Raw genomic sequence first — 25381 nt, 5'->3', positions numbered from 1 at the left:
TTTGAATGTGTTTGAGATGAAATGTCTGAGAAGTATGGTAGGGGTTACTAGCCTGGATAGAGTGAGAAACAAGGATGTGAGGAGGAGAGCAGGTGTGGAAAAAGAATTTGTAGATAGGGTAAGAAAGAGTATTGGGATAGTTTGGAATGAGTGAAGAGAGATTAGTAGAAGAAGTGTGGAAGGCAGAGGTGGGGGGAGTGAATATGAGGGGGCAACCAAGGAGGAGTAAAAGGGGTGTTGGGAAAGAGTGTTGAGGAAGGAAGGGAGAAGACAGAATATAGGGGTGAATAGAGAATGGTTGTGTATGGATGTTGGTATGATACATGGTAGTGGGTGGGGGATGGGGGGGTGAGGGAGTATGTGTGAATCATGTTTTGATGCAGCCTGAAGGAATTTATCCATATCTTCTCCTTTTCTGCATGAGGGGATGGAGTCAGGTGATTGCCAATTAAATGAAGTAGCCTTGCTGTGAATGTGCTGTGTCTTGCTGCCTTGTTTCTGACATAGGGCAATGGGCAAGACACAGGGATGACCCGTCATCCAGGATCCAAGAAAAGAGTATGGGAGGGGTGGTGAATGGGAGTGGAGTGTGTGGGGATGAAATGGATGGGAGTAGATTTATGCCTTTTGAATTGCTACCTTCCTTTGTAAGGAGGAAAAGGCCCTTAGTATATGTACATATGTATTATGTTTATTGGCCATCTCTATTATAAAGGGAAGAGACCTTTTGGGATATGTATTATTGTTATACAGGTTCCTTCCATAATATAATACAGTGAGTCCTCATTATACGGTACATATACATTCCTGAAAACCTTACTGCAAATTGAAATTACCATATACCGAACCCAAGTTTCGACTTATGGCAGACGTACCTTCTCCCTGCTCTTTCCTCTTCAAAATATCTAATTTTACCTCCAAAACACGAGTAGATACCATATCTGTAAATTTTTCTTACCGTAAATAGAATCGAGGGTAGTAATTACCAAATATAGACGTGAATTTACTGGATAAAGAATTACCGTATAAGGAGGACTCACTGTAACAGTAATAGGTACAGCTCCACAGTAGTTGGCAATCATCCTTGGTCTCTGCTTTAGCTCTCTTTGGGAAAATGCATCAGACTGTTGTTCATATTGCATTAATATGGGGCATTGTGTCAGTGGAGTGATTTTGAAGGAAAGATGGAGATTGGGATTGATGGATGGAGTGAGGGGGCCTTGGGTAAAAGAAAAACATCTATAGAACAGGGTATGGAAATGGAATGAGATAGGTGTACATAGTAAGTTGTTGTTAATGGATGATAAACTGAGACAGCCCAAAGCAGTTTCTTCTAGTCTGCTTTATAAATTGTTGAGTAGATGAGGAGGAAAGATTGCCATGTAATGATGGGGTGGGAGTAAACCAGCTTTGACTGTCAGGCTCTGCTGTAGAGGTACTGAGGCTTGCTGCATTACTTTTGACCCAGGCAGTGAGTGGGAAACAGAGATGACCCTTCATCCACAAGGAGCAAGGATGAAAGGGACAACAAATAGGTTTTGGATGGATGAAGGGTGGGTGGATGTCTTGGCTGGGCTACTCTCTGCATGAGAGGAAAAAAGTCTTTTGGTATACATATGTGTTATTCAGGAATGTTATTAAACATTTTGAGTGGAAGAGAAGGGTGGTTACCATATAATAAAGAGGGGGGGGGAATAAACCAGTTGCAGCTGTCAGGCCCTTTGAACTGAGTAATGTGGCAGGGAACAAGGATGACCATACATGAGGGGCTGAGATGGGAGGGGCATTATATGGGTTTTAATAAATATGATGTAGGTGTGCTTTGACTCAACCACCCCCTTGTAAATGGGAAAGGACCTATAGTATACAGTAATCCCTCCCATATCTGAGCCACCATTATCTGAATCTTGCCATTGATACATTATTTTTGTATTGCACACCACTTTCTTCCTTGGGAATTTAAAATTTAGCCGTGGATTGATAAGGATGAAGACTGGAAAATGGCAATTTTATCTTGCATATCTTAGTACTCTCCAAATCTGAACACACTGTGGCCCAATTAGTTCAGATATGATAGGAATTACTGTACACACACATATATATATATGTATATATATATATATATGTATATATATATATATATATATACAGTAGAAGCCTGATTTAACGTACTAATTCAGCCAAGGTCCAGTCTACTAAAGTGAATTTTCCGCTAAATTGGAGGTCGTTTTCGATCCCCTAGTTAGCGGAATTTTCTGCTAGCTTGAGCTTATTTCTGCTAACTGGTTCGGTATTTGACTCCCTGCATAGCGGAATTTTGTGCTATATTGAGCTTTTTTTGCTAAATCCTCTCGGTCATTTTCTCATATACTACAGTAGTCTGGATGGCGTTATTGTTGTGTTGTTGCAGAAAACGTAGTTCGTTGTTGTAGAAGTGTTTTTCGTGGTGCTTACTCTCGCGTACTGATTTTGAATTTTCCCATCAACTTACTGTTTCATTATTTTGTGTTCCTATTATACCGTCTATTTCTACTTGAATATATTTCTGCTACAATTATACTTTATACATATACTGAATTATATATTATTGTATATATATTATAGTACATATATATATATATATATATATATATATATTTATATATATATATATGTATATATATATATATATATACTTGTATATATATATTTATATATATGTATATATATATATATGTATATATATATATATATATATATATATACATATATATATATATATATATATATATATATATATTTATATACCTCCAAAATACTAAATTATAAATTTTTCCTTGACTCCACCACCACAATTTGGTAACATCTGGTAACATTGGACTCTGAGACATGCATGTGGCCATTTGACAGAAAATGCTCAACTTAGCGGACCATTCCCGCTAAATTGAGCTAATTCCGTAGACGCGCATCTGGCCAGCTAGCAGAAAATGGTCAACTTAGCGGACCATTTCCGCTAAGTTGAGCATTTTCTTTATTGCTATTTGCAGTTCACTAATTTGAGCTTTCGCTAAATTGATATCCGTTAAATCGGGCTTCTACTGTATACATTTATATATGTATATGTATATATATATATATATATATATTTATATATATATATATATATATATATATATATATATATATATATATATAATTTATTGATGATGAATTTAAAACTATCTGGAATATTGGGAAAAGTTAAAATATCCTATTCATATTCTTAATCAATGTCACAAGACCGCCAAGAAACGCTTTCACAAAGCTTGCAATCAAGAACTAGGAAACCATAAACAAGTAAATACACTTGTCCTTCCTTTTCATGAAAATTTTCTTAGTATTGGTAACCTACTCAAAAAATTGGATATCAAAGTAGCCTTTAAATATGACCACACCATTAAGAAAACTTTAATTAAGAACAGCCCTCCTAACAACAACGGTGTGGTCTGTAAAATTCCTTGCCAAGATTGTAATAAATTTCATATTGGACAAATTGGGAAAAACTTGGAAACAAGGATTTCCCAACATAAATATAGTGTGAGATCTGCCCAGGAAAACAATGTGTTATTCCAACATAAATCATTATACAACCATCATATTGATTGGTCTAAGGCAACAATTTTAGCTAAAGGAAAAAGCTTGCAAGAAAGAAATATAATAGAATCTTGCTTAGTATCAGGCACGTTTGACAAAAATATAAACTTAAGCTATGGTCATTTTAAATGTGATAAATTGATAACCCAAATGGTCACCGAGATCTTTCCGCCAGATTGATCCTTATGTGTTGGTCAGGTTGATAGGGGTAAGGTCATCCCCCCTCCTCACATTGTATTGTCTCCCGCCTTCCCCCCTATGGTTGCCACCTGATACTTATATTTAAACCCTACTCTGTATCTCTGTCATTTAGTCTGAAGATGTAATATACGAAAGTACTTACTGTCTACAAGTTTCCTTTCTCCTGTGGTTATTTTGTATATACATATATATATGTATACATATATATATATATATATACATATATATATATATATATATATACATATATATATATATATATATATATATTATTATTTATTATTATTACTACTACTTGTAGAGGTGTGAGCATACCTGCTGGCTGAGCAGTTAGGGTATTGATAATTGGGCACAAGGTCGGGAGTGGAGGCAGTTTGAGGCTGCCTGATGGAGCAAGTGTAAGGGCAAACCACATTAAATTCCTTGTTTAAAGAAGTCTTCTGTAAGGAGGCATAGTCCAAGTATTCCCTGAGAGGGGAGTTTGTGATATTAAACTGTATCATTACCTGTAGAAGATTTAAGTCTGAAAAGTGAAGACATGGGATTTGAAAACGGTTACTGTATTAAAAAAATGTACTTTAAAATGCTATTTCATCTTGGAAGTGACCAAGTGTTGATGGCTTAGAGGAATGGAAATGTATATAATACTTATAAGGCTGATTAGTTGTATCAAGGTATCCATATGCCCAGTGAAATTTTCTGGTCAAAGATAGTTTAAACAAAATCATGTAAAGAGAAAATGGCAGGCATGGTAATGAAGTTTGGCAAGATTCACTATCAGCTTACAGGACTAATAAACCAAAATTTGTACACCACTATAGAATAAAATGGGAATTAAAAAATACTTTTGTAGTTTTAAACTGTATTTATCATCTTACTGTGTGTGGTGATGAAAATATCCTAGATTTACTGTTAGTGTATCATGTTATTGACTAGAAAAATACCAGTATAGAATCTAATTATATATGACAACTGTTGCCTCAAGTTTAATTGTCTGGAAACTCACAGCCCCTCAGTGGCTGGCAATCATCCTTCGGCCCTCCCATTGCTCTCTCTGGGAAAATATCACTTCTCTATATTGTATATGGAACATTTCTGTGTCACTGGTTTATAGCAGGAGTAGGTAAGCAATTGCTAGCTCTCAGCTGTATGAGTGAAAAAGTGACTGGAATACAATTGAAGCTGAGAGATCTTGGGCTTGATGTTGAGTATTGGGCCATCAGGGCTATACCTGAAGATGGAGGTGAGAATACTGATGGGTTGTGAAGATTATTGACGGATATGATTCTCTACCACCTATTTTGTGGGTACCCGTCATTGATCTCCTTTTATAACAAAGTACAAGTGCACTTGGCATTGGCTGGTTATGAGGTCAGTCCATCTAGAGCTAGTAATTACTACTTAAAATTCAGTATGAATTTGCTTTTCACTGTGGTAATACAGATTTTTCCATTAATTGCCACTATAATAGAATTAGCCAATATTATGCATGTTTGAATGAAAAGTTGAACTGTATTTCAGCTGGATTCCATATGTTGACTCTCATTTTAGCATTGAGTATACCAACATAGCAAAACATCAGCTGCAAGAAAGAAAATACTGCTAGATGCTTATGCTGTCTGTCTTATCAGTGATGATAATTAGAAATCATCAATTGGTAGCATACACCAGGAGGTTCATTGCTTTACTCACTTGCTGCCACTAGTCCTCATGGCCTCTATGCAACCACCCTTCCCATTCCAAACCATTCTTGACAGGTTAACTCAACTTGTTCCAGCCATGAGTTCTGTGGGTGTCCCCTTCATCTCCTACATCGAGGGTTGAGGGTTGTCTCTTATGGAAACAACTCTGTGAGCAGCATCAACATCAGGGAAACATGCCACAGTCTGTGACTTGATACAGTCATTTCAGCAAGGTGCTGCCATAGTCTGGCCTACAAGAGGCTGCACTGCTTGTTTCAAAGATGGTGAAAAAAGGAAGATGCCCCCTACAGGAAGGACCCATCTCTCGAAAACCATAAAAAAACTCATAGCCATCTATAAATAGTTCATAAGAACCACCCTAGAATGTCTCCACAGCATGGTTCCCAATAATCAGCAAATCAAATGCAAATAATTTACAAACATTGCAGGATGATGCACCAAAATCACCCCTATAGAATAGCTACATACAGAAATCAGAAACTTGCCAATAGATCAAATGAAAATTACAGTAACACAATCCTATGCCAGAATCCTAAATAACGCAAACCCTTCACACTATATTTCACAACCACCATCAACAGAATACAACAAAAACTGCACCAGCTGCTCACTACACAAACATATATAACAACCTACCACCTACACCACATCCACACAGAAACACTTACACGGACAACTAAACAAGCCCTTCAAAAAAGACCACCAAACTTAATACTCCAACAACAACTCCCAGGTATAACCATCAGAGAGAAAACCCTACCACACCTAACTAGAACAATACTGGCACTGGCATGCTTGCACTCAGGACACCATCCAACATTAAAACAGTATCAACACAGAATAGGCCTGGTCACAAATTCAAACTGCCCTAAATGCAACCACCACACAGACAACAACACAATATCTCGTCTCCAATTGATTACCGGGTAATGGTATTGCTTGGAGACTGTTGCCAGTTTCCAGGAGGCCATGAGTCTTCTGCAAGAGAGACCAGGGGCAATGGATTGATTAATGATTCCAGTAATTCTCTGAAGGTATGTGGAACCAAAGACTTTAGAAAGTTTAGATGCCTCTTCAAGTCAGCATTAAATGTCCATATTTTGCAGCCATACAGTGAGACAGGGGGCACCAATGACTTGGGGTTTAGATCTTAGTCCTCCCACGTAAATATTAACAATGTTATATACTCTGAGTATAGCCATAACACCAATGACAATCCTTCAAAGTGCTTTGTGTTATGCACTATGCTACCAAGGTGTGCAAAGCTTTCCAAGACCTCAATATCCTCACCACATGCATAAATAGACTGAACAGTGTCATCCAGTAAGCCTCCAGATGCCCAGATCCTGGTCTTGGTCCAGGAGACCTGGAGTCCAAGCCGTCTTGCTTCCCTTTACAGTGACTCTAAGGGTTCAACCAGGACCTCTAATGACTGTAAAGACAGTCATCACCAAAAATAAGGTCAGTGACCCTAGTGTTGAAAAAAAGATACTCGGTAACGGCATTCATTGACAAATCTGTCCAATACCCAGTCCCTGCAGGTATTGAAAAGTGTTGGGGCAATGACATACTATTACCTCACTCTTAAATTGAGGAGAAAGAAGATATATATATATATATATATGTATGTATATACAGTATATACATATATATATACATATATATGCAAAGTAGACCACTTGGAAAAAAGAAACTAACGAAGCAGAGCGCTTTTGTATATTACATCTTCAATGCAACAAGTACATAGTGATAGGAATGCATAGAAAATATATACATGATACAAAGGAACAAGGACAGTTTGAATAAGCGTAGCGACCAATTACCCCCTGGAGAGCGGAAGGTCATTGTCAATTATCTTAAGATGGTGGGGCGACATCAGGTCACAGTCGCCAGGGTCACTGTTTCTACTAATGATATAGGGCGACATTAGGTCAATTCGTTGGGTTACATTTTACCTGATATTATCTTACTAATTTCTTGACAAATGAAATTATCAAGTTTGTACAAGCCTTTATGTAGGTTGGTATTTTGATTACTGGTGGTATGAATCAAACTGCACTCTATTAAATTTCTTGCTATTATGTTGTTGGTATAATAGATTGCCTGGGCATTACCCCAATCAACTGGATGATTATTTAATTCAATATGCTTGAATATACCACTAGAATGATTGCCATCCCTAACATTTTTCTTGTGTTGTTCAATTCTAATGTTTAAGGGTTTGGCAGTTTGACCTATGTAAAATTGATTATATATTTTGCAAGGAATTTTATAAATGCATCCTTTTTTAATTTCAATACTATTGTTGATGAGTTTATGAGAGTGCAGTTTGACTCATACCACCAGTAATCAAAATACCAACCTACATAAAGGCTTGTACAAACTTGATAATTTCATTTGTCAAGAAATTAGTAAGATAATATCAGGTAAAATGTAACCCAACGAATTGACCTAATGTCGCCCTATATCATTAGTAGAAACAGTGACCCTGGCGACTGTGACCTGATGTCGCCCCACCATCTTAAGATAATTGACAATGACCTTCCGCTCTCCAGGGGGTAATTGGTCGCTATGCTTATTCAAACTGTCCTTGTTCCTTTGTATCATGTATATATTTTCTATGAGTGGAAAGACGAAGTGTACCTTACTCGTACAATATATTAACTTTTTGACGTGCAGCGTTTTACTTCACCTTATTGTTAACCGAAAACAATACACTGTGTACTGATACTTTTAGATTTACATTTGACCCATATCTTATCTTATAAGTTCAAATTTCTTGTTACAAAGGATTACAAAGGAGCATGCTGACAGGAGACCTTTTGGTCCATAACTAGGTCGGATGTTAAAAAAAAAATAATGATAAGTAAATAAACAAATAAAATTATAATATTATAAATAATAATAGATAAATAGGTAAGGTTAGATAATAAACAAACAGGTAAATAGTAAATAATAAATTGACAGATTAATGAAAAATTATAATCAATCAAATAATAAACAGAAAATAACAAATAAACAATATAAAACAAATGGCAGGCATTACAGCATCTTGCTTAGGTGTGTGGTGACGCGCAGCTGGTCAAAACCAGACTGGCCTGGCCAGTCCCACAACTCGAGCTAGGCTTATATACTCGCTGTAGTTAGCAAGCGTAGTTAGAAAGAGGTCTCGGCCAGCCCAGCCAGCAGCCAATCAGAAACCCGGGAAAGCTCCCCGGGGGCCGTCGCTGATCTACCAGTCCCCTTTAAGAGGACGGCGTCTTGCCGAGACAACAACAAAAAAAGTCCAAAAGACTATAAACTAACCGAACAAGTGGGTCTGCCCCACATCCATCATAACTCTTCCTTCCTTCCATTTCATTCTTTCCTTCCACTTAACCCTCCATCCCCCCTCCCTCCCTCTCCCCCATCTTATCTATCCTGCCCTCTAACTAAAAAGACAACCAGTTCTCTCCCGAGCACATCTCCAAGCAGCAGTTCTCTCCATCAAGTCGCCTCGGGACCAGTTCTCTCCAAGCAGCAGTTCCTTCGAGCAAGTCGCCTCGGGACCAGTTCTCTCCAGCAAGTAACATCTCCAAGCTTCAAGTGGCCCTTCGCACCACGACACTTGATGAGGCCCTCATTCCGGACCCTCCTTCTACAAGCCCTCGTCCGTGACCTCAGAGCCTGGTAACCATTAAATCTTAGTGTTAGTGTGAGTCTCATTTCCCTGGCTTGTCCGAACCTAACCACGATAGGTGTTTATCTAAATGAATCTTAAAACTTCGAACTGAACTACATTGCACTGCCTCTGCAAGAAATCTATTCCATTCATCAACTACACGGTTGGCGAAGTTGTTTCTACCCACTTCTAAATTAAATCTATTTCCTGACAGTTTGAGACCATTATTTCTTGTCGGATTCTCATTCAATGTGAAAATGTTGTCACTTTTGATGTCAATTCCCTTTAAAATCTCAAAGACCTGTATCAAGTCACTTCTGAGTCTACGCCTTTTTTTTTTTAGGGAAAACAGATTATGTTTTAGTCGATTTTCGTGTGATTTATATCTTTATATTTGGAATAATTTTTGTGGCTCGCTGTCGTTCCCATCACTTTCAGTTCCCTTCTTTCCGTAATTACTGGTTTAATTCTGTTAACTGTTTCTTTGAATTATTTTGAGAAGAATCCTGGATCCCGAGAGGAATTCTGGTTCTACAGAAAAACTCCGGGACCCCGAAGGAACTTTGCGCCCCCAGAGGAACCCTGGATCTCATGAGGGATCCCGGGGGCACCACAGGAACTCCAGACCCCCAGAGAAACCCCAGGCCCCTAGAAGAATCTCGGACCCCCAGTGGAACCCCGCGTCTCATGAGAAACTCCGAGTCCTACAGAGGAACCCCGAGTCCCCAGTGGAGCCCGGGTCCCCACAGTGGGACAACCCCCCCCCCCCGAGAAACTCCGGGTCTCCCAGAGGAATCCCGGGCCCTCAGAAGAACCTCGGGCTCTCAGAGGACCCCCAGCCCTCCTAGAGCAACCCCGGACAAATAGAGGAACCCCGGGCCACCACAGGATCCCCTGGTCCTCAGAAGAGCAGATGGACCGTAGAGGAATTCTAGGTCTCTAGCGGAATTCTGGGCCTTGAGACGAATACTGGGGCCCTACAAGAACCCTGGGCCCTCCAGATAAACCTTGGTCACCCCAAAGGAACCTCGGTTCTCCAGAGGAACTACGGGCCCCCAGGAGAACCCCACGATTCCTAGATGTAGAGATATTTGATTATTTAAATTAGGACTTAATTTCACTTGTTGGACAACTGCTCCGCTATATTCTGTGTTATTTCATTTTCTCATTCATGATTTCAATTTTCTTGATTAATTGTTTTATTTTCGCATCATTTTTTGAGTAATAATTACATTGTATTAGTGATTTTATCATTTGATAAATCATTTAATTATTTTTCATTATTGTGTTATTCGTGTTATTATCTAATTTAGTATACATTTGTTTCGCTGTTTATTCATTTAATTGATTATTATTTTAAGAGCAATACAAAAATAATAAAATGTATCATTTTACTGATTTATTTGATTTCATCAATTAATTGATTATCTTGTTCTTATTATTTCATTAGTATCGAATAATAATCATATGTATGATTTCAGTCTCATAGGCTGTATACATATGTAATGTGAAATAATGTGGAATTAACTATTACATAGAACTAGTATGGTCTTACCGTGTGATCATCAAAAGGAATCGGAGGTAAAGCCGATCCTTCAAACTCACTTCATAAGCAGTTTGAAAGCAAACGGGGTTACCTTTGTCTGTAAAAAAAAAAAAAAAAAAAAAGAGTGCCAAAGGACCTACATCGCGGACCTTTGGGGAATCGCCGATGAACGACCTCTTTCGAGGATGCCCTGACACACTGACCGAGCTCAACTCACTCTTCGATCGTGAGGGACTTGTCCACGTCACCATCAATTCGAGTCCTGAGGGTATTTCCAACCTCGCTTCCTGAAAAATAAAGTCCCTACTTTAGCCCGACAAAATCCCTACGCTTGCCTAGCTAACTCCCTCGTTCCAAAGCTTCTGATGTTCGTCGTGCAAGGCACACGCGGACTCTACACGTCATCGACGAGAATCCTTTCGTAATGAAACGATTCTGGCGACGTAATGCCAGGAGCGTCTTTCACCACGTGTTGCACGTCAACCATGCAGACTTGCAAACTCTTTTCGAGTTCCTAAGCTTCCGATACTTGTGCAAAGCACACGCGGACGCTGCACGTCATCGTCGAGAATCCTCTCCTAAAGAAGCGATTCGGGCAACGTCGTACAAAATGCTTCTCCACGTGTTGCACGTCAACCATATAGACTTGCAAACTCTCCCTCACGTAGCCGCTACTGTATAACATGTATATCATTCTAAGTCCTAGCTAGGGGCAGCCCAGAAACCACGACGAGGCGTCCTACGCAGCCAGGGCTCAGTAGGTCCTTCCCTTTTCCTGGAGGTCCCGCGGCCCTCCGGAGAAGTTCTGCGACGGCGTTTCTCAGCGACACGGAGAGATGCAGGAAGCGTGGGCCAGGACCTTTCCCACGTCTGATTCGCCGGCGTAGCCCAGATGACATCTATCACATTCTGCAGATGACGGCACATCTATAATAATACGTATGCACATACGCATACGCATGCATGTACACATGCACATGTATATGCATATACACTACACATACGTGTATACATACTTATACAGGTACACACATAATCATACACTTACAGAGGTACATACACATATCAATACACATACATATACACATACACTTTCACATACACACACATACAGAAACACATACACATACAGAAACACATACACATAAACGTACACATACACGTACACACCCTTTCTCATATACGAACACGTACACAAACATACATATGCATATATTGTACTTGCACATTTACATACACATACACATACACACATACACATACACACATACACATACACACATACACATACATATACACATACACATGTACATACACATACACAAATACATACACATACACATATACATAGAGATACATATACAGCTACACATACGCAGAGACATATACATATACACATACACGCACACACACACATACACATACACATACACAAGCACATACACATACACATACACAAACAAATATACATATAAACATACATATAGTCATACACATACACAATACACATACACATATACATATACATATACATATACATATACATACACGTACACGTACACATAACGCGGACGAACGCGATTACGGTTGTTCATACGGAATATAATGTCAGTGGAGTACAGAATATCATTTTAGGAAGGGATGCAGGACAGAATGTCAGTGAACGACCGGTGTGGAACGCGGTGACGTAAGGGGGCAAGGTACCAAGGTATACATAAAAGATCGAATGACCGTGAAGGACCAGATGTCCGGGATGGGGCATGTCCATGGGGCACTGGATGTCAATGAAGGACCAAATGTCAATATAGAGCAAGATGTCAATAAAGAACAAAATTATAATGTAAAGCATGATGTTGAAATACAAAACGTGTCAAAAAGAAATAATCACGAATTTCTTAATACCATGTACTTTGATGCTCGTAGTATTAGGAATAAATTACAAGAAATCCAAGCGTATGTCAAAAGCGAAAATATGATAGGAATAACCGAGACCTGGATAAATGGTGGAGAGTTTGAAGCTGAATTTAATATTGCGAAATTTAAACACTTTCATCAGGATAGAAACCACAAGAAAGGTGGGGGTGGTCTGTTGTACGTTAAAAGCAATGTACATACCTGTGTTTTAGAGAAAGTGAAACAGGTTGCATATGATAGTTTGTGAGTAGAATTAACCTTAACAAATGGGGAAAAAAATAATGTAGGCGTAATATATAGGCCAAAAACATTATCATTAGGAGACGACAGACTATTGTTTCAAGAACTGTCTAGTTTCTGCAACCGGAACCTATTGATAATGGGTGATTTCAATTTTACTGATATTGATTGGATGACCCTTGAACATGGCCATATAGGTAGTCGCTTGATAGATATTCTCGGTAACAGTTACTTAGTTCAGCATGTAAAAGAGCCCACAAGACATGGAAACTTACTCGATCTCTTGATCACTAGCCGTGAACGTATGATAACCGATGTAGAAGTTGGTTAAACTATTGCAAATAGCGATCACAAATTAGTTCAATTTGAAAGATACTTGTGTATCTAAAATACCCGATTCTAGTAAATTTCAGTTCATAGGACTACGTCAGGAGCTTCAGCTTACAGTTTGGGAGGCAAAATTAAGCGAAAGACCTGTAGATAAGATGTGGTAAATATTTCAAAATACGCTTACGAAGATGATTCATACTTACATCCCGTTTAAGGATAGACGCCCCCCAAATTAGGCTCACCCAAAATGGCTTGACAAATTGACAAAGAAATTGAAACAAGTATTGTTTAAAAGAGACAGGCTTATAAGAAATATAAGTGCTCGGGTGCACCTAATGGCCATCAAAGTTATGTAATAATACAGAGAGATTAAAAAAAAAAAAAAAAAAAAAAAACGAAAACGACAATACGAAATGTATATCACTGATAAATCCAAAGAGAATCCCAAAGAATTCTATAGTTACATTAGAGATAAAAGGGTTATTAGGAATCACATTGTCCCACTGACTGTCAACTTGAATATTCAAATGAAGGAACGTGTGATACTTTAAACAATTAATTTTGCTCAGTATTCGAAAACGAAACACCTCAAAGTGAACTCCAAACTAAAACCTGTGAAAAGTCTAGGGTGAACTTACTACGGTAAGTAGAACAAAAGAAAAAAAATTAAGAAGTGTATAGAGAAACTCAAAATTAATAAAATACAAGGGCCTGACGGTTGGCATCCAAGAATTCTAAAGGAAACGAAAAATGAGATTGTTGTTCCATTAGAAATTATTTTCAAGAAATCCATCATATCAGGAGATGTCCCAAAAGATAACTACACGCCTATAAGGTTGACTTCAGTCGTAGGAAAAATGATGGAAACTATCATCAGAGATGGTCTAGAACATCATTTGATAAATGATAGCCAGCATGAATTTAGACGGAAACGTTCTTGCGTGACTAACTTGCTCGAATTCTACAACACATTAATCTCGAATTATGACAAAAGAAACAATATAGATTTAATATATCTAAACTTTGCAAAAGGTTTTGATACCGTCCCTCACAAAAGGCTACTCACTAAATTAGCTTCACACGGAGTAAGTGATAGCCTATTAAGTTGGACTAGAAATTGGTTGAATGATCGAAAACAAAATTGTTCTAAATGGTAAAACTTCTAGATGGAAAAATGTTACGAGTGGAATTCCTCAGGGTTCCGTTCTTGGGCCACTTCTATTCATAGTATATATAAATGATATAGACCATGATATAAAACTGTGCGGAGTGGCAAATGATCACTTAAATCTATTAGATATTGAAGAAGATTTAGATAAATTACAGCAATGGTCTGAAAAGTGGCTAATGAAATTTAACACAAGTAAATGCAAGGTTATGCACATAGATAAAAATAACTAAGTACGATTACAAGTTATTTAGAAATTCGTTAACAAAAGTGGATAGTGAAAAGGATCCCGGCGTTTATCAGTAACGGTCTCAAATCATCTAAGCAGTGTATATCAGTCTCTGAGAAAGTAAACAAGATTCTAGGACTGATTGCGCGATCTTTTGACTTCAAAAGTTCATCTCGCATTAACAAGCTTTATAAATCGTTAGTTCGTTCACATTTGGAATATACTGTTTCCATATGGCCACCGAATCTCATTAAAGACATTAACAGATTGGAAAAAAGTACAGCGGTGAACCACAAAACTGATTCCAGATATAAAAAATAAATCATATAAAATTCGACTAAAACATATTAATCTGTTTTCCCTAAAAAAGCATAGACTCAGAGGTGACAGGTCTGTGACAAGTCTTTAAGATTCTAAAGGATTACAAAGGCGGAGCATGCCGATAGGAGACCTTTTGGTCCATATCTAGGTCGGATGCGAAAAAAAGAAACAACAACAATAATAAAACAATAAATAAAAAATATAACAATGTAAATAACAAATAAAACATAAATAAATGCATAGGTATAGTTAAATAATAAACAAACAGGTAAATAGTAATTAATAATAAATTGACATATAACTAATAATAAATGAAAATCACAGACAAATGATAACAAAACAAAAACAAATAATATAAAATAAATTATAATCATTACAGCATCTTGCTTAGGTGTTTATCTAAATGATTCTTAAAGCTTCGAACTGAACTACATTGCACTACCTGTGCAGGAAGTTTATTCCATTCATTAACTACATGGTTGGCAAAGTTGTTTCTACCTACTTCCAAATTGAATCTATTTCCGGACAGTTTGAGACCATTGTTTCTTGTCTGATTCTCATTCAATGTGAAAATTTTGTCACTTTTGATGTTGTCAATTCCCTTTAAAATCTTAAAGACCTGTATCAAGTCACCTCTGAGTCTACGCTTTTTTAGGGAAAACAGATTCATATGTTTTAGTCGATTTTCGTATGATTTATTTTTGGTATTTGGAATAAGTTTTGTGGCTCGCCGTTGTACTTTTTCCAGTCTGTCAATGTCTTTAATGAGATTCGGTGACCATACGGAAACAGCATATTCCAGATGTGGACGAACTAACGATTTATATAGCATGTTAATGAGTGATGGACTTTTGAAATAAAAAGATCGCGCAATCAGTCCCAGAATCTTATTTGCTTTCTCAGAGACTGAAATACACTGCTTGGATGATTTGAGGTCGTTACTGATAATTACGCCGAGATATTTTTCACTATCCACTTTTGTTAACGAATTTCTAAATAACTTGTAATCGTACTTACTGTTATTTTTACCTATGTGCATTACCTTGCATTTACTTGTGTTAAATTTCATTAGCCACTTTTCAGACCATTGCTGTAATTGATCTAAATCTTCTTGAATATCTAATTGGTTTGAGTGATCATTTGCCACTCCGCACAGTTTTGTATCATCGGCAAATTTGGAAACAGTAGATTTTAGTCCATGGTCTATATCATTTATATATACTATGAATAGAAGTGGCCCAAGAACGGAACCCTGAGGAACTCCACTTGTAACATTTTTCCATCTAGAAGTTTTTCCATTTAAAACAACTCTCTGTTTTCGACCATTCAACCAATTACTAGTCCAACCTAATAGACTACCACTTATTCCGTATAAAGCTAATTTAGTAAGTAGTCTTTCGTGTGGGACGGTATCAAAAGCTTTTGCAAAGTCTAGATATATTAAATCTATATTGTTTCTTTTGTCATAATTCGAGATAACTGTGTTGTAGAATTCGAGTAAGTCACGCAAGAACGTTTCCGTCTGAAACCATGCTGGCTATCATTTATCAAACGGTTACTTTCTAAATGATGTTCGATAGCATCTCTGATGATAGTTTCCATTATTTTTCCTACGATTGAAGTCAAACTTATAGGCCTATAGTTATTTGGTTTCTTTTTGTCACCTTTTTTGAATATGGGAGTAACGTTAGCTAGCTTCCATTCTCTTGGGACATCTCCGGATATGATGGATTTCTTGAAAATAATTTCTAATGGAACAACAATCTCATTTTTAATTTCCTTTAAGATTCTTGGATGCCAACCGTCAGGCCTTGGTGTTTTATTAACTTTGAGTTTATCTATACACCTTTTAATTTTTTTATTTGTTATATATACCGTAGTGAGTAAGTTTACCCTAGACTTTTCACAGGTTTCAGTTTGGAGTTCACTTTGAGGTGTTTCGTTTACGAATACCGAGCTAAAATAATTGTTTAAGATATTACACATTCCTTCATTTGAATATTCAAGTTGACCGTCAGCAGATAATAGTGGACCAATGTGATTCCTAACAATGTGATTCCTAAAGGAAATTGACATCAAAAGTGACAAATTTTTCACACTGAATGAGAATCCGACAAGAAATAATGGTCTCAAACTGTCAGGAAATAGATTTAATTTGGAAGTGGGTAGAAACAACTTTGCTAACTGTGTAGTTAATGAATGGAATCAACTTCCTGCAGAAGCATTGCAATGTAGTTCAGTTTGAAGCTTTAAAATTCGTTTAGATAAACACCTAAGCAATATGCTGTAATGACTGCCATTTATTTTATACATACATACATATACCAAAGGCCTTTTCCCCCTTACAAGGGAGGTAGCCAAAAAACAAAGGCATAAAAGCCATTCCCACCCATTTCATTCCTTATACACTCCACTCCCTTCCACCCTCTACCCTCCCTCTCATCTTGGCACCTCCTGGATGACGGGTCATCCCTACATCTTGTCCACTGCCCTGGGTCAGAAGCAGTGTCGCAAGACACAGCACATCCACAGCAAGGCCGCCTCATAAAATCGGCGACCCCCCCCCCTCTCCGTTCCCCCATGCAGGAAAGGTGAAGACGGGGAGAAATCCCTTCGGGCTGCGTCAAACCTTTCTCACACACACCATCCCACCCCCATCCCCCACCCACTGCACCTCATGCATCACAACCTTATCCACATACAACCATTCTTCATTCACCTCTGTCTTCTGTCCTCTCCCGTCCTTCCTCCACAGACATTCCCCTCTTCCCCAAAGCCCCTTTTACCCCATCCATCCATCTCATCCTAGGTCGCCCCCTCATGTTCACTCCCCCCACTTCTACCTTTCACACCTCTTTTAGTAGTCTTTCTTCACTCATTCTTTCCATGTGTCCAAACCATCCAAATACTCTTTCATCCACCCTATCTCCCAACTCCCTTACCACCCCGTTCTCCTCCTCACCTCCTTACATCTCACTCTATCCAGCCTAGTAACCCTTATCATACTTCTCAGACACCTCATCTCAAACACATTCAAACTTCTCTCTTCCTCTCTTATGTTCCTGTTTCTGGCCCATACAGTGCTGTCGGCACAATCGCTCATTCATACAATCTCCTCTGGCTTGTTATTATTTGTTTGTTTATTATTATTTACTGATTTTCATTTATCATTAGTTATCTGTCAATTTATTAATATTTACTATTTACCTGTTTGTTTATTATTTAACTATACCTATGCATTTGTTTATTTTATTTATCATTATTCATATTATTATAATTTTTATTCTATTTGTTTTATTCATTTATCATTACTATATTTTTTCCACATCCGACCTAGTTATGACCCAAAAGGTCTCCTGTCGGCATGCTCCGCCTTTGTATATATATATATATATATGTGTATATATATATATATATATATATATATATATATATATATATATATATACATATATATATATACATATATATATATATATATATATATATATATATATATATGTATATATATATATATATATATATATATATATATATATATATATATATATATTGTCAGGTCAGGGTATGTCCCTGCTACTGGTAAAATGTAACCCGGTACAACCTGCCGCATGGGTAGATGGGACCCAGCCCAGTAAGGCAACTCATCTAGGAGAAGGAAAACTCTGATCCCAAATCTCCACTGCCTTGTGGATTACCCACCAAGGGAAGTGCTTCGGGAGTAAACCCTGAGGAAAAATCCGGGGATGGAGTCCCTGAGGCGGTTCGATGCTGACCTTAGCAACGTTCCGGCAATTCCTGCGACACTATTGGTGCCCAAAATGTACCAGTTCTTGCTGTTTCTTTGGAACCGTCTTCAGTGTGGAGAGGGGGGATCTTCTGCATGGGCAACTGCTTATCCTCCATAATCCTCTGCCCTGGCTTGCGCCCTGGAGAGCTCACTCCAGCTTCGCCTCAAAGCGTTGAACCAACACGGGAAGCAGCAGATACCGGTTATAAGTTACAATGTTCGATTGGCGTAGAATGTGACGCCATGGGCTGCTTCCGACGGTGGGAAAGATCCTCGGATCTATTGGATAGCTACCGCCCGCCTGTAGCTGGGCAGCCCCCAGTCAATAAGGTGTTGTCCCGCCACACCCTGCCTTCCTCATTGGGTGCTTGGGGATTAGGATCAAACCGACAAGCAGGCTGCAAAACCCGCACCAGGCAAGAACTCAAGAAACTCAAAGAACAGGTGCCCAGTCCTAAAACTGGGAAGCTGGAATGTCCGAACGATGACACCCGGACTGTCTGAAGACCTTCAAGGCATCAGCGATGCGAGAAAAACAGCTGTCATCAGCAGCAAGCTGCTGAGACTACAAGTAGACATAGCAGCTTTACAAGAGACTCGCCTTGCCGACAGCGGAACCCTCAAGGAGAAGGCATTCACTTTCTTCTGGCATGGGAAGAGTGCAGAGGATCGAAGTGAACATGGAGTTGGATTCGCTGTCAGGAACACTGCTGAGTATGGTCGAACCAGGAGACAAGGGATCTGAACGCCTGATGACACTCCGCCTCCACACCTCCGAAGGTCCTGTCACTCTCGTCAGCGCCTACGCTCCCACTCTGACATCCACAGCAGAAGCAACATCAGCAACATCGTGAAGAACATACCCTCCAAGGAACATGTCATCATCCTGGGAGACTTCAACGCTCGAGTGGGTGCCGACCATGACTCCTGGCCTTCTTGTCTTGGACATTTTGGAATTGGCAAGATCAACGACAACGGGCAGCGCCTGCTGGAGTTTTGCTCCTACAACAGTCTCTGCGTGACCAACTCCTTCTTCCAGACCAAGCCTCAACACAGGGTTTCATGGTGTCACCCTTGCTCAAAGCACTGGCATCAGCTGGACATGATTCTGATCCGTCGTAGCAATATCAAGCTTGTGCAGATTACCCGCACTTACCATAGCGCAGACTGCGACACCGACCACTCTCACGTCTGCTGCAAGATCAGGTTACAACCTAAGAAGCTTCACAAGTCCAAGCAGAAAGGCAAACCTCGCATCAATACCACGGGTATGCATCTCCCTGAGAAAGTCGAAGAGTTTGCCAAGTCCCTTCAAAAAGCTCTGTCCGTCTGCAGCTGAGAAGTGGAACCACCTCCGCGATACCATTCAGAAAACAGCCCTCGCAACCTTTGGGAAGAAAGCCTCCAAGAACAACGACTGGTTTGACGCTAAGTTCAGTGAGATGTCCCCTGTTATTGATGCAAAGCGTGCTGCCCTTGCTGAACACAAGCGCTCTCCCAGCGAGAAAACCCTGCAAGCACACAGAGCAGTAAGAAGCAAAATGCAACAGACTGCAAGACGTTGTGCAAATGAATACTGGCAACAGCTCAGCGATTCTATCCAGTTTGCAGCAGTTTCGGGTAACATCAGAGGAATGTACGAAGGCATCAAGACAGCTCAAAGACCAACACAGAGCAAAACAGCCCCCCTCAAGACTACCAGTGGGGAAGTGATCACCGACACTGGCAGGCAGATGGACAGGTGGGTGAAGAACTACTCTGAGCTCTACTCCAGAGAGAACACCGTTGCCCCCTCAGCCCTGGATGCCATTGAGCCCCTGCCCATCATGGAAGAACTAGATGCTGAACCAACCATTGCCGAACTCTGCAAAGCAATCGGCAGCCTAGCAAGTGGCAAAGCACCTGGCAATGATGGTATTCCCCCTGACCTCATCAAGTGCTGTAAAAACACCCTACTGCAGCCCCTCCATGACGTCCTATGCCAGTGTTGGGAAGAGGGGGCCGTGCCGCAAGACATGAGTGATGCCAAGATTGTCACCCTCGACAAGAATAAGGGTGAAAGGAGTGATTGTAAGAACTACAGAGGCATCTCGCTCTTGAGCATTGTTGGGAAACTCTACGCCCATGTCGTGCTTGTGCGTCTGCAGAAACTCGCTGGGCGCATCTACCCTGAGTCTCAGTGTGGCTTCCGAGCAGAACGGTCCACAGTGGATATGATATTCTCCCTTCGTCAACTTCAGGAGAAATGCAGAGAACAACGCAAGCCCCTCTACATAGCCTTATCTGACTAAGGCCTTTGACCTGGTCAGCAGGGAAGGGCTGTTCGACACCCTTCCAAAGATTGGTTGCCCTCCAAAACTCCACAGTCTCATCAGATCCTTTCACGATGACATGAAGGCAACGATCCAGTATGAGGGCAGCATGTCCAACCCCTGTGACATCAAGAGTGGAGTCAAGCAAAGATGTGTACTGACTCCAATCCTCTTCGGCATCTTCTATGCTATGCTCTTAAAGCATGCTTTTGGAATATCAACAGAAGGAGTGTACCTTCGCACAAGATCTGACGGTTGACTTTTCAACCTGGCTCGATTGAAAGCAAAAAGCAAAGTGACTGAGATAACCATCATGGACATGCCTTTTGCTGATGATGCCGCTGTCATATCGCATAATGAGCAAGAACTCCAACGCCTCATGGACAGGTTCTCCCAGGCCAGCAAAGACTTCGGACTGACCATCAGCCTAAAAAAGACCAATGTGCTGAGTCATGATGTGGACACTCCACCAGCTATCTGTATCGACGACTACCAACTCGAAGTCGTACACCAGTTCACATACCTGGGATCCACCATCAGCTGTCCCTTGACGCCGAGATCAACAAGCGCATCGGCAAGGCTGCTACGACCCTAGGACGCCTCACCACCAGCGTCTGGGAGAACCAGAAGCTGACAACGTCAACTAAGATGGCAGTGTACAACGTGTGTATTGTCAGCACTCTCCTCTACGGCAGCGAAACATGGACGACCTACTCGAAGCAGGAGCGCAAACTGAGTAACTTCCATCTGCGCTGCCTTCGCCGCATCCTTGGCATCCGCTGGAGTGACAAGATTACCAATGCCCAGGTACTCGAGTGAGCAGGTCTTCCTACCATATTCACATTGCTAAGGCAGCGCAGTCTTCTGTGGCTCGGCCATGTGCGAAGGATGGAAGATGGGCGCATCTCCAAAGACATCCTCTACGGTGAACTTGCCTGCGGCAAGAGAAACGTTGGTCGACCCCAACTGCGCTACAACGATGTCTGCAAGCGTGACATGAAAGCCCTGGACATCAACTCGGAGAACTGGGAAGAGGTAGCAGCCGACCGCAGCAAATGGCGCAGCGTTCTTCACAAGCAGCTGAAGTCTGGAGAGGAAAAAATTCTGATCACAGCCAGTGAAAAGAGAGCCAAGCGGAAGGCATACACCCCAGAAGCCACTCCAACAAGCCACACATGCAGCAAATGCGGCCGAGACTGCCACTCCCGCATTGGACTCACCAGCCACAGCCGTCACTGTCACTAACAAAATCATGACTTTCTCTGGCGCAATATCCATAGTCGATATCGACTGACGGAGGCATATATATATATATATATATATATATATATATATACATATATATATATATATATATATAATATATATATATACGTATATATATATATATATATGTATATAATATATATATATATATATATATATATATATATATATATATATATATATATATATATAACAACAACAAAACGAAGGCAATGAGAACCAGAACCTGAAGAACTAAGTTTTGAAACAAAAGTAAAAACAATTTTATTTTACTTTTATCAAATACTTTGTGACCGTCAGCTGGAGTCCATGCACAAGAACCGTGAAGGGAATGGAGTTGCTCCAGGAGGGGTCGAAGCTAGAGGCCTTAGGAGGAAGAGGAAGGAGGAGTAAGAGGAGGAGGAGGAGGAGTAAGAGGAGGAGGAGGAGGAGTAAGAGGAGGAGGAGGAGGAGGAGGAGGAGAGGGTAGAGAAGGAAGCGGAAGAGGAGGAGGAGGAGGATAGGGACTGGTGAGGAGGTCCCAAGGGTAGCAGAGGCAACGGTGATGGAGGAAGAGGAAAAGTTGGGAGGTGCAGGGTGAGGGTGAGGGTGAGGGTGAGGGTGAGGGGGGCGAGGGAAAAGGGAAAGGGAAGGAGGAGGACGCAGGGTGAGGGTGAGGATGAGAGTAGGGTGAAGGCGAGGGTGAGCATGAGGATGAGGGTAAGGATAAGGATGAGGGTGAGGATAAGGATAATGAGTGTTCATCACGGTCTTGGATCACGTGTTGGTCTCATGATCGACAACCATTACCCTTCCAAATGTAACTGTGAGTGTGAGACTGAGGCTGAGGAATGAAGAGTGAGGAGGAGGAGGAGGAGCAAAGAAATAGAACGAAGAAAAAAGTGAAATAAGATAAAAATAAATCAAAACAAGTGAGAACGAAACGAAGAGATGTCACAGGGAAGGTGTGGAGAAGAGCGAGGAAGTGATTAAAAGGAAGAGGATGAGAAGGAAAAAAAAACGAGGAGTCAAGGTGAAAACAAAAAATAAATGAATAGACAAATAAAAAAGAATAAGAGGAGAAGGACGAGGACGAAGTAGAGAAGAGAAGGAGGAAATGAACGAGGAGTAAGACGATTTCGAAGTGGAGGAGGAGATGCAGACGAAAATGAGAATGAAGAAGAAGAATAGGAATGGGAGGAGGAGAACGATAGTGAAGAGGAGGTGGGGAGGAAATAAAGGCGAGGGCAAGGTAAAGGAGGAGGAGGAGGAGGAGTAAGAGGAGGAGGGCGGGGAAGCCCAGGACGAAGACGAGGAAAAAAAAAGGAGAAAAAGGAGGAGGAGGAAGAGGAGAGGGTGAGGGCCAAGACGAGGAGTGGAGCAAAGACGAGACGCAAACAAGTAGGAGGAGGGGGAGGAGGACGAGGAGGAGGAGAAGTAGGGCGGGAGGAGGAGAAAAAAAGGAGGGGAGAAGTAGAAGTAGTAGTATTAATAGTACCAGCAGTAGTAGTGGAAGCAATAGTAATAGTAGAAGTAGTAGTAGTAGTAGTAGTAGTAGTAGTAGTAGTAGTAGTAGTAGTAGCAGCAGCAGCAGCAGCAGCAGCAGTAGTAGTAGTAGTAGTAGTAGTAGTAGTAGTAGTGTGGTGTACTAGCACCCTACAAGCATGCTTGTGCGTAAGGTGCAAGTTGATGGATGGTAGAGTTGTGTGATAGTTGATCTGACTCAACCATCGGAAAGGCTAGGAAGGGTCACCGCAATTAGGTCGCGTCTGGTCAAGGCGTCAGGTCCTCTTGTATATATATACCGCCTGCCCCTGGTAGACGGACGACTGCAAGGAGGCCGTAGAACGGAAGAAACTGGCCTACCAGCGGTACATGAGGGAAGGCTCGGAGGCTGCCTACACTGCGATGAAGCAGACAAAAGCTATGTGTAAGAAAACCATAGCAAAAGCTAAACTAGAATGTTGGAAAAACTTCAGGGAGGACAAACTAGACCTCTCGGAAGCGTGGAAGAGGCTCAAGGAGATAAAGAACCAATATAATGCCCCCGACGGAGAGGTACTACGCACAGCCAAGGATAAGGCGGAGGGGTTCCTGCATCATTTTGCTAGCGCGAGCTCCTCAGCCAGCCTTCCCGCTGAAAAGCGTAACTTCCGGGTGGCCCAAGATGACCTAGTGGACCTCTCCCCCAACCCCCACCCCCAAGGGGAAGGATAAGAACCTCATGCTCTTCGAGTTGAGGTGGGCCCTCAGGGCCATAAAAGCCACCAAGAAGTCCCCAGATGCGGATCAAATCACGTACCCGCTACTGCGGGAGGTGCCACTGGCATGGAAACATGCAATCGTGGTCCCCATCCCCATGGTGGGTAAAAAGAGGAACCTATTTGAAAACCACAGGCCCGTGGACCTCACCTCTTACGTAGGAAAGGTCTATGAGAGAATCGTTCTGAACTACCTAAACCACCTCGTGGAAGCAAACAGAGGCCTCCTGAAGCTTCAAGCAGGATTCAGGAAGGGGAGAAGCGTCACCGATCACGTCGTGAAGCTCTCCGAGCACATCCGACGAGCCCAAAGGCAAAGAAGAATCGTTCACACGTGCTTACTGGACATCTCCAAGGTCTTTGATTCCGTCTGGCACACTAAACTCCTGTGGAAGCTGAAATCCATTGGGGTCTCTCCAGCAATCTTTAGCTTCGTGAAGTCGTTCCTCTCCGACAGAACCATTGCACTTCGGTGGAGAGGGGCGCTTAGCCCACAAGCTAAAATCGACATGGGGGTCCCCCAAGGCTCCATCGTTGCCCCCCTCCTCTTCACTTTGCTACTAGCGGGAGTGGGGGAGGGGTGCGAAACGATACAGTCGTCACAACCTACGCGGACGACATAGCCCTCTGGAGGAAGTCGAGGCACCGACGACCACAGAAGAACTCGGCGCATCACCGGGCGGAAGTGAGGACTTTCCAAGAGCAGGTGGACGTGGTCGTGAACCACCTCACAGATCTTGGCTTCACCCTCTCTGCGACCAAGACAGTATACATGCCTGTCCACGGCATAAGCCACAACGGAAGACAGTACCCGGACTGGAACCAAATCACGGTCTGCGGCACGGCTG

At 41.1% G+C, this 25381-nt stretch overlaps 2 protein-coding genes across 2 annotated transcripts in view; both read left to right on the top strand.

The window, feature by feature from the left end:
• The first annotated feature begins 19199 nt into the window (after nucleotides 1-19199).
• Nucleotides 19200-24489, top strand: LOC143026092 (uncharacterized). Its single transcript, XM_076186089.1, has 5 exons — nucleotides 19200-19429; nucleotides 19544-19983; nucleotides 20051-20785; nucleotides 21851-21978; nucleotides 24094-24489. Exons 1-5 carry the CDS (start codon nucleotides 19200-19202, stop codon nucleotides 24487-24489), a joined length of 1929 nt encoding a protein of 642 aa, XP_076042204.1.
• A 7-nt stretch (nucleotides 24490-24496) lies between these two features.
• Nucleotides 24497-25381, top strand: part of LOC143026091 (uncharacterized) — a 1142-nt gene continuing 257 nt past the window's right edge. The window contains exons 1-2 of the mRNA XM_076186088.1: nucleotides 24497-25005; nucleotides 25098-25381. The exon at nucleotides 25098-25381 is cut by the window's right edge and continues 257 nt beyond it. Coding sequence (XP_076042203.1) covers nucleotides 24497-25005; nucleotides 25098-25381 — 793 coding nt within the window. The remainder of the gene's footprint in view (nucleotides 25006-25097) is intronic.

Source organism: Oratosquilla oratoria, chromosome 6 (genome assembly GCF_046742065.1).
Source record: "Oratosquilla oratoria isolate Oo_2021 chromosome 6, ASM4674206v1, whole genome shotgun sequence".
NCBI classification, from domain to species: Eukaryota; Metazoa; Arthropoda; class Malacostraca; order Stomatopoda; family Squillidae; genus Oratosquilla; species Oratosquilla oratoria.
The sequence above is the reverse complement of the archived record's forward strand: the minus strand, read 5'-3'. Positions and strand labels throughout refer to the sequence as shown.

What these genes read in the sequence shown, in the direction of transcription:
- LOC143026092 (XM_076186089.1), top strand. Translation starts at nt 19,200, where the DNA reads ATGACACCCGGACTGTCTGAAGACCTTCAAGGCATCAGCGATGCGAGA. An exon ending in ACCTCGCATCAATACCACGG is followed by an intron (nt 19,984 to 20,050) that starts GTATGCATCTCC and finishes GTCCGTCTGCAG; the next exon opens with CTGAGAAGTGGAACCACCTC. An exon ending in TAAGGGTGAAAGGAGTGATT is followed by an intron (nt 20,786 to 21,850) that starts GTAAGAACTACA and finishes TCGAGTGAGCAG; the next exon opens with GTCTTCCTACCATATTCACA.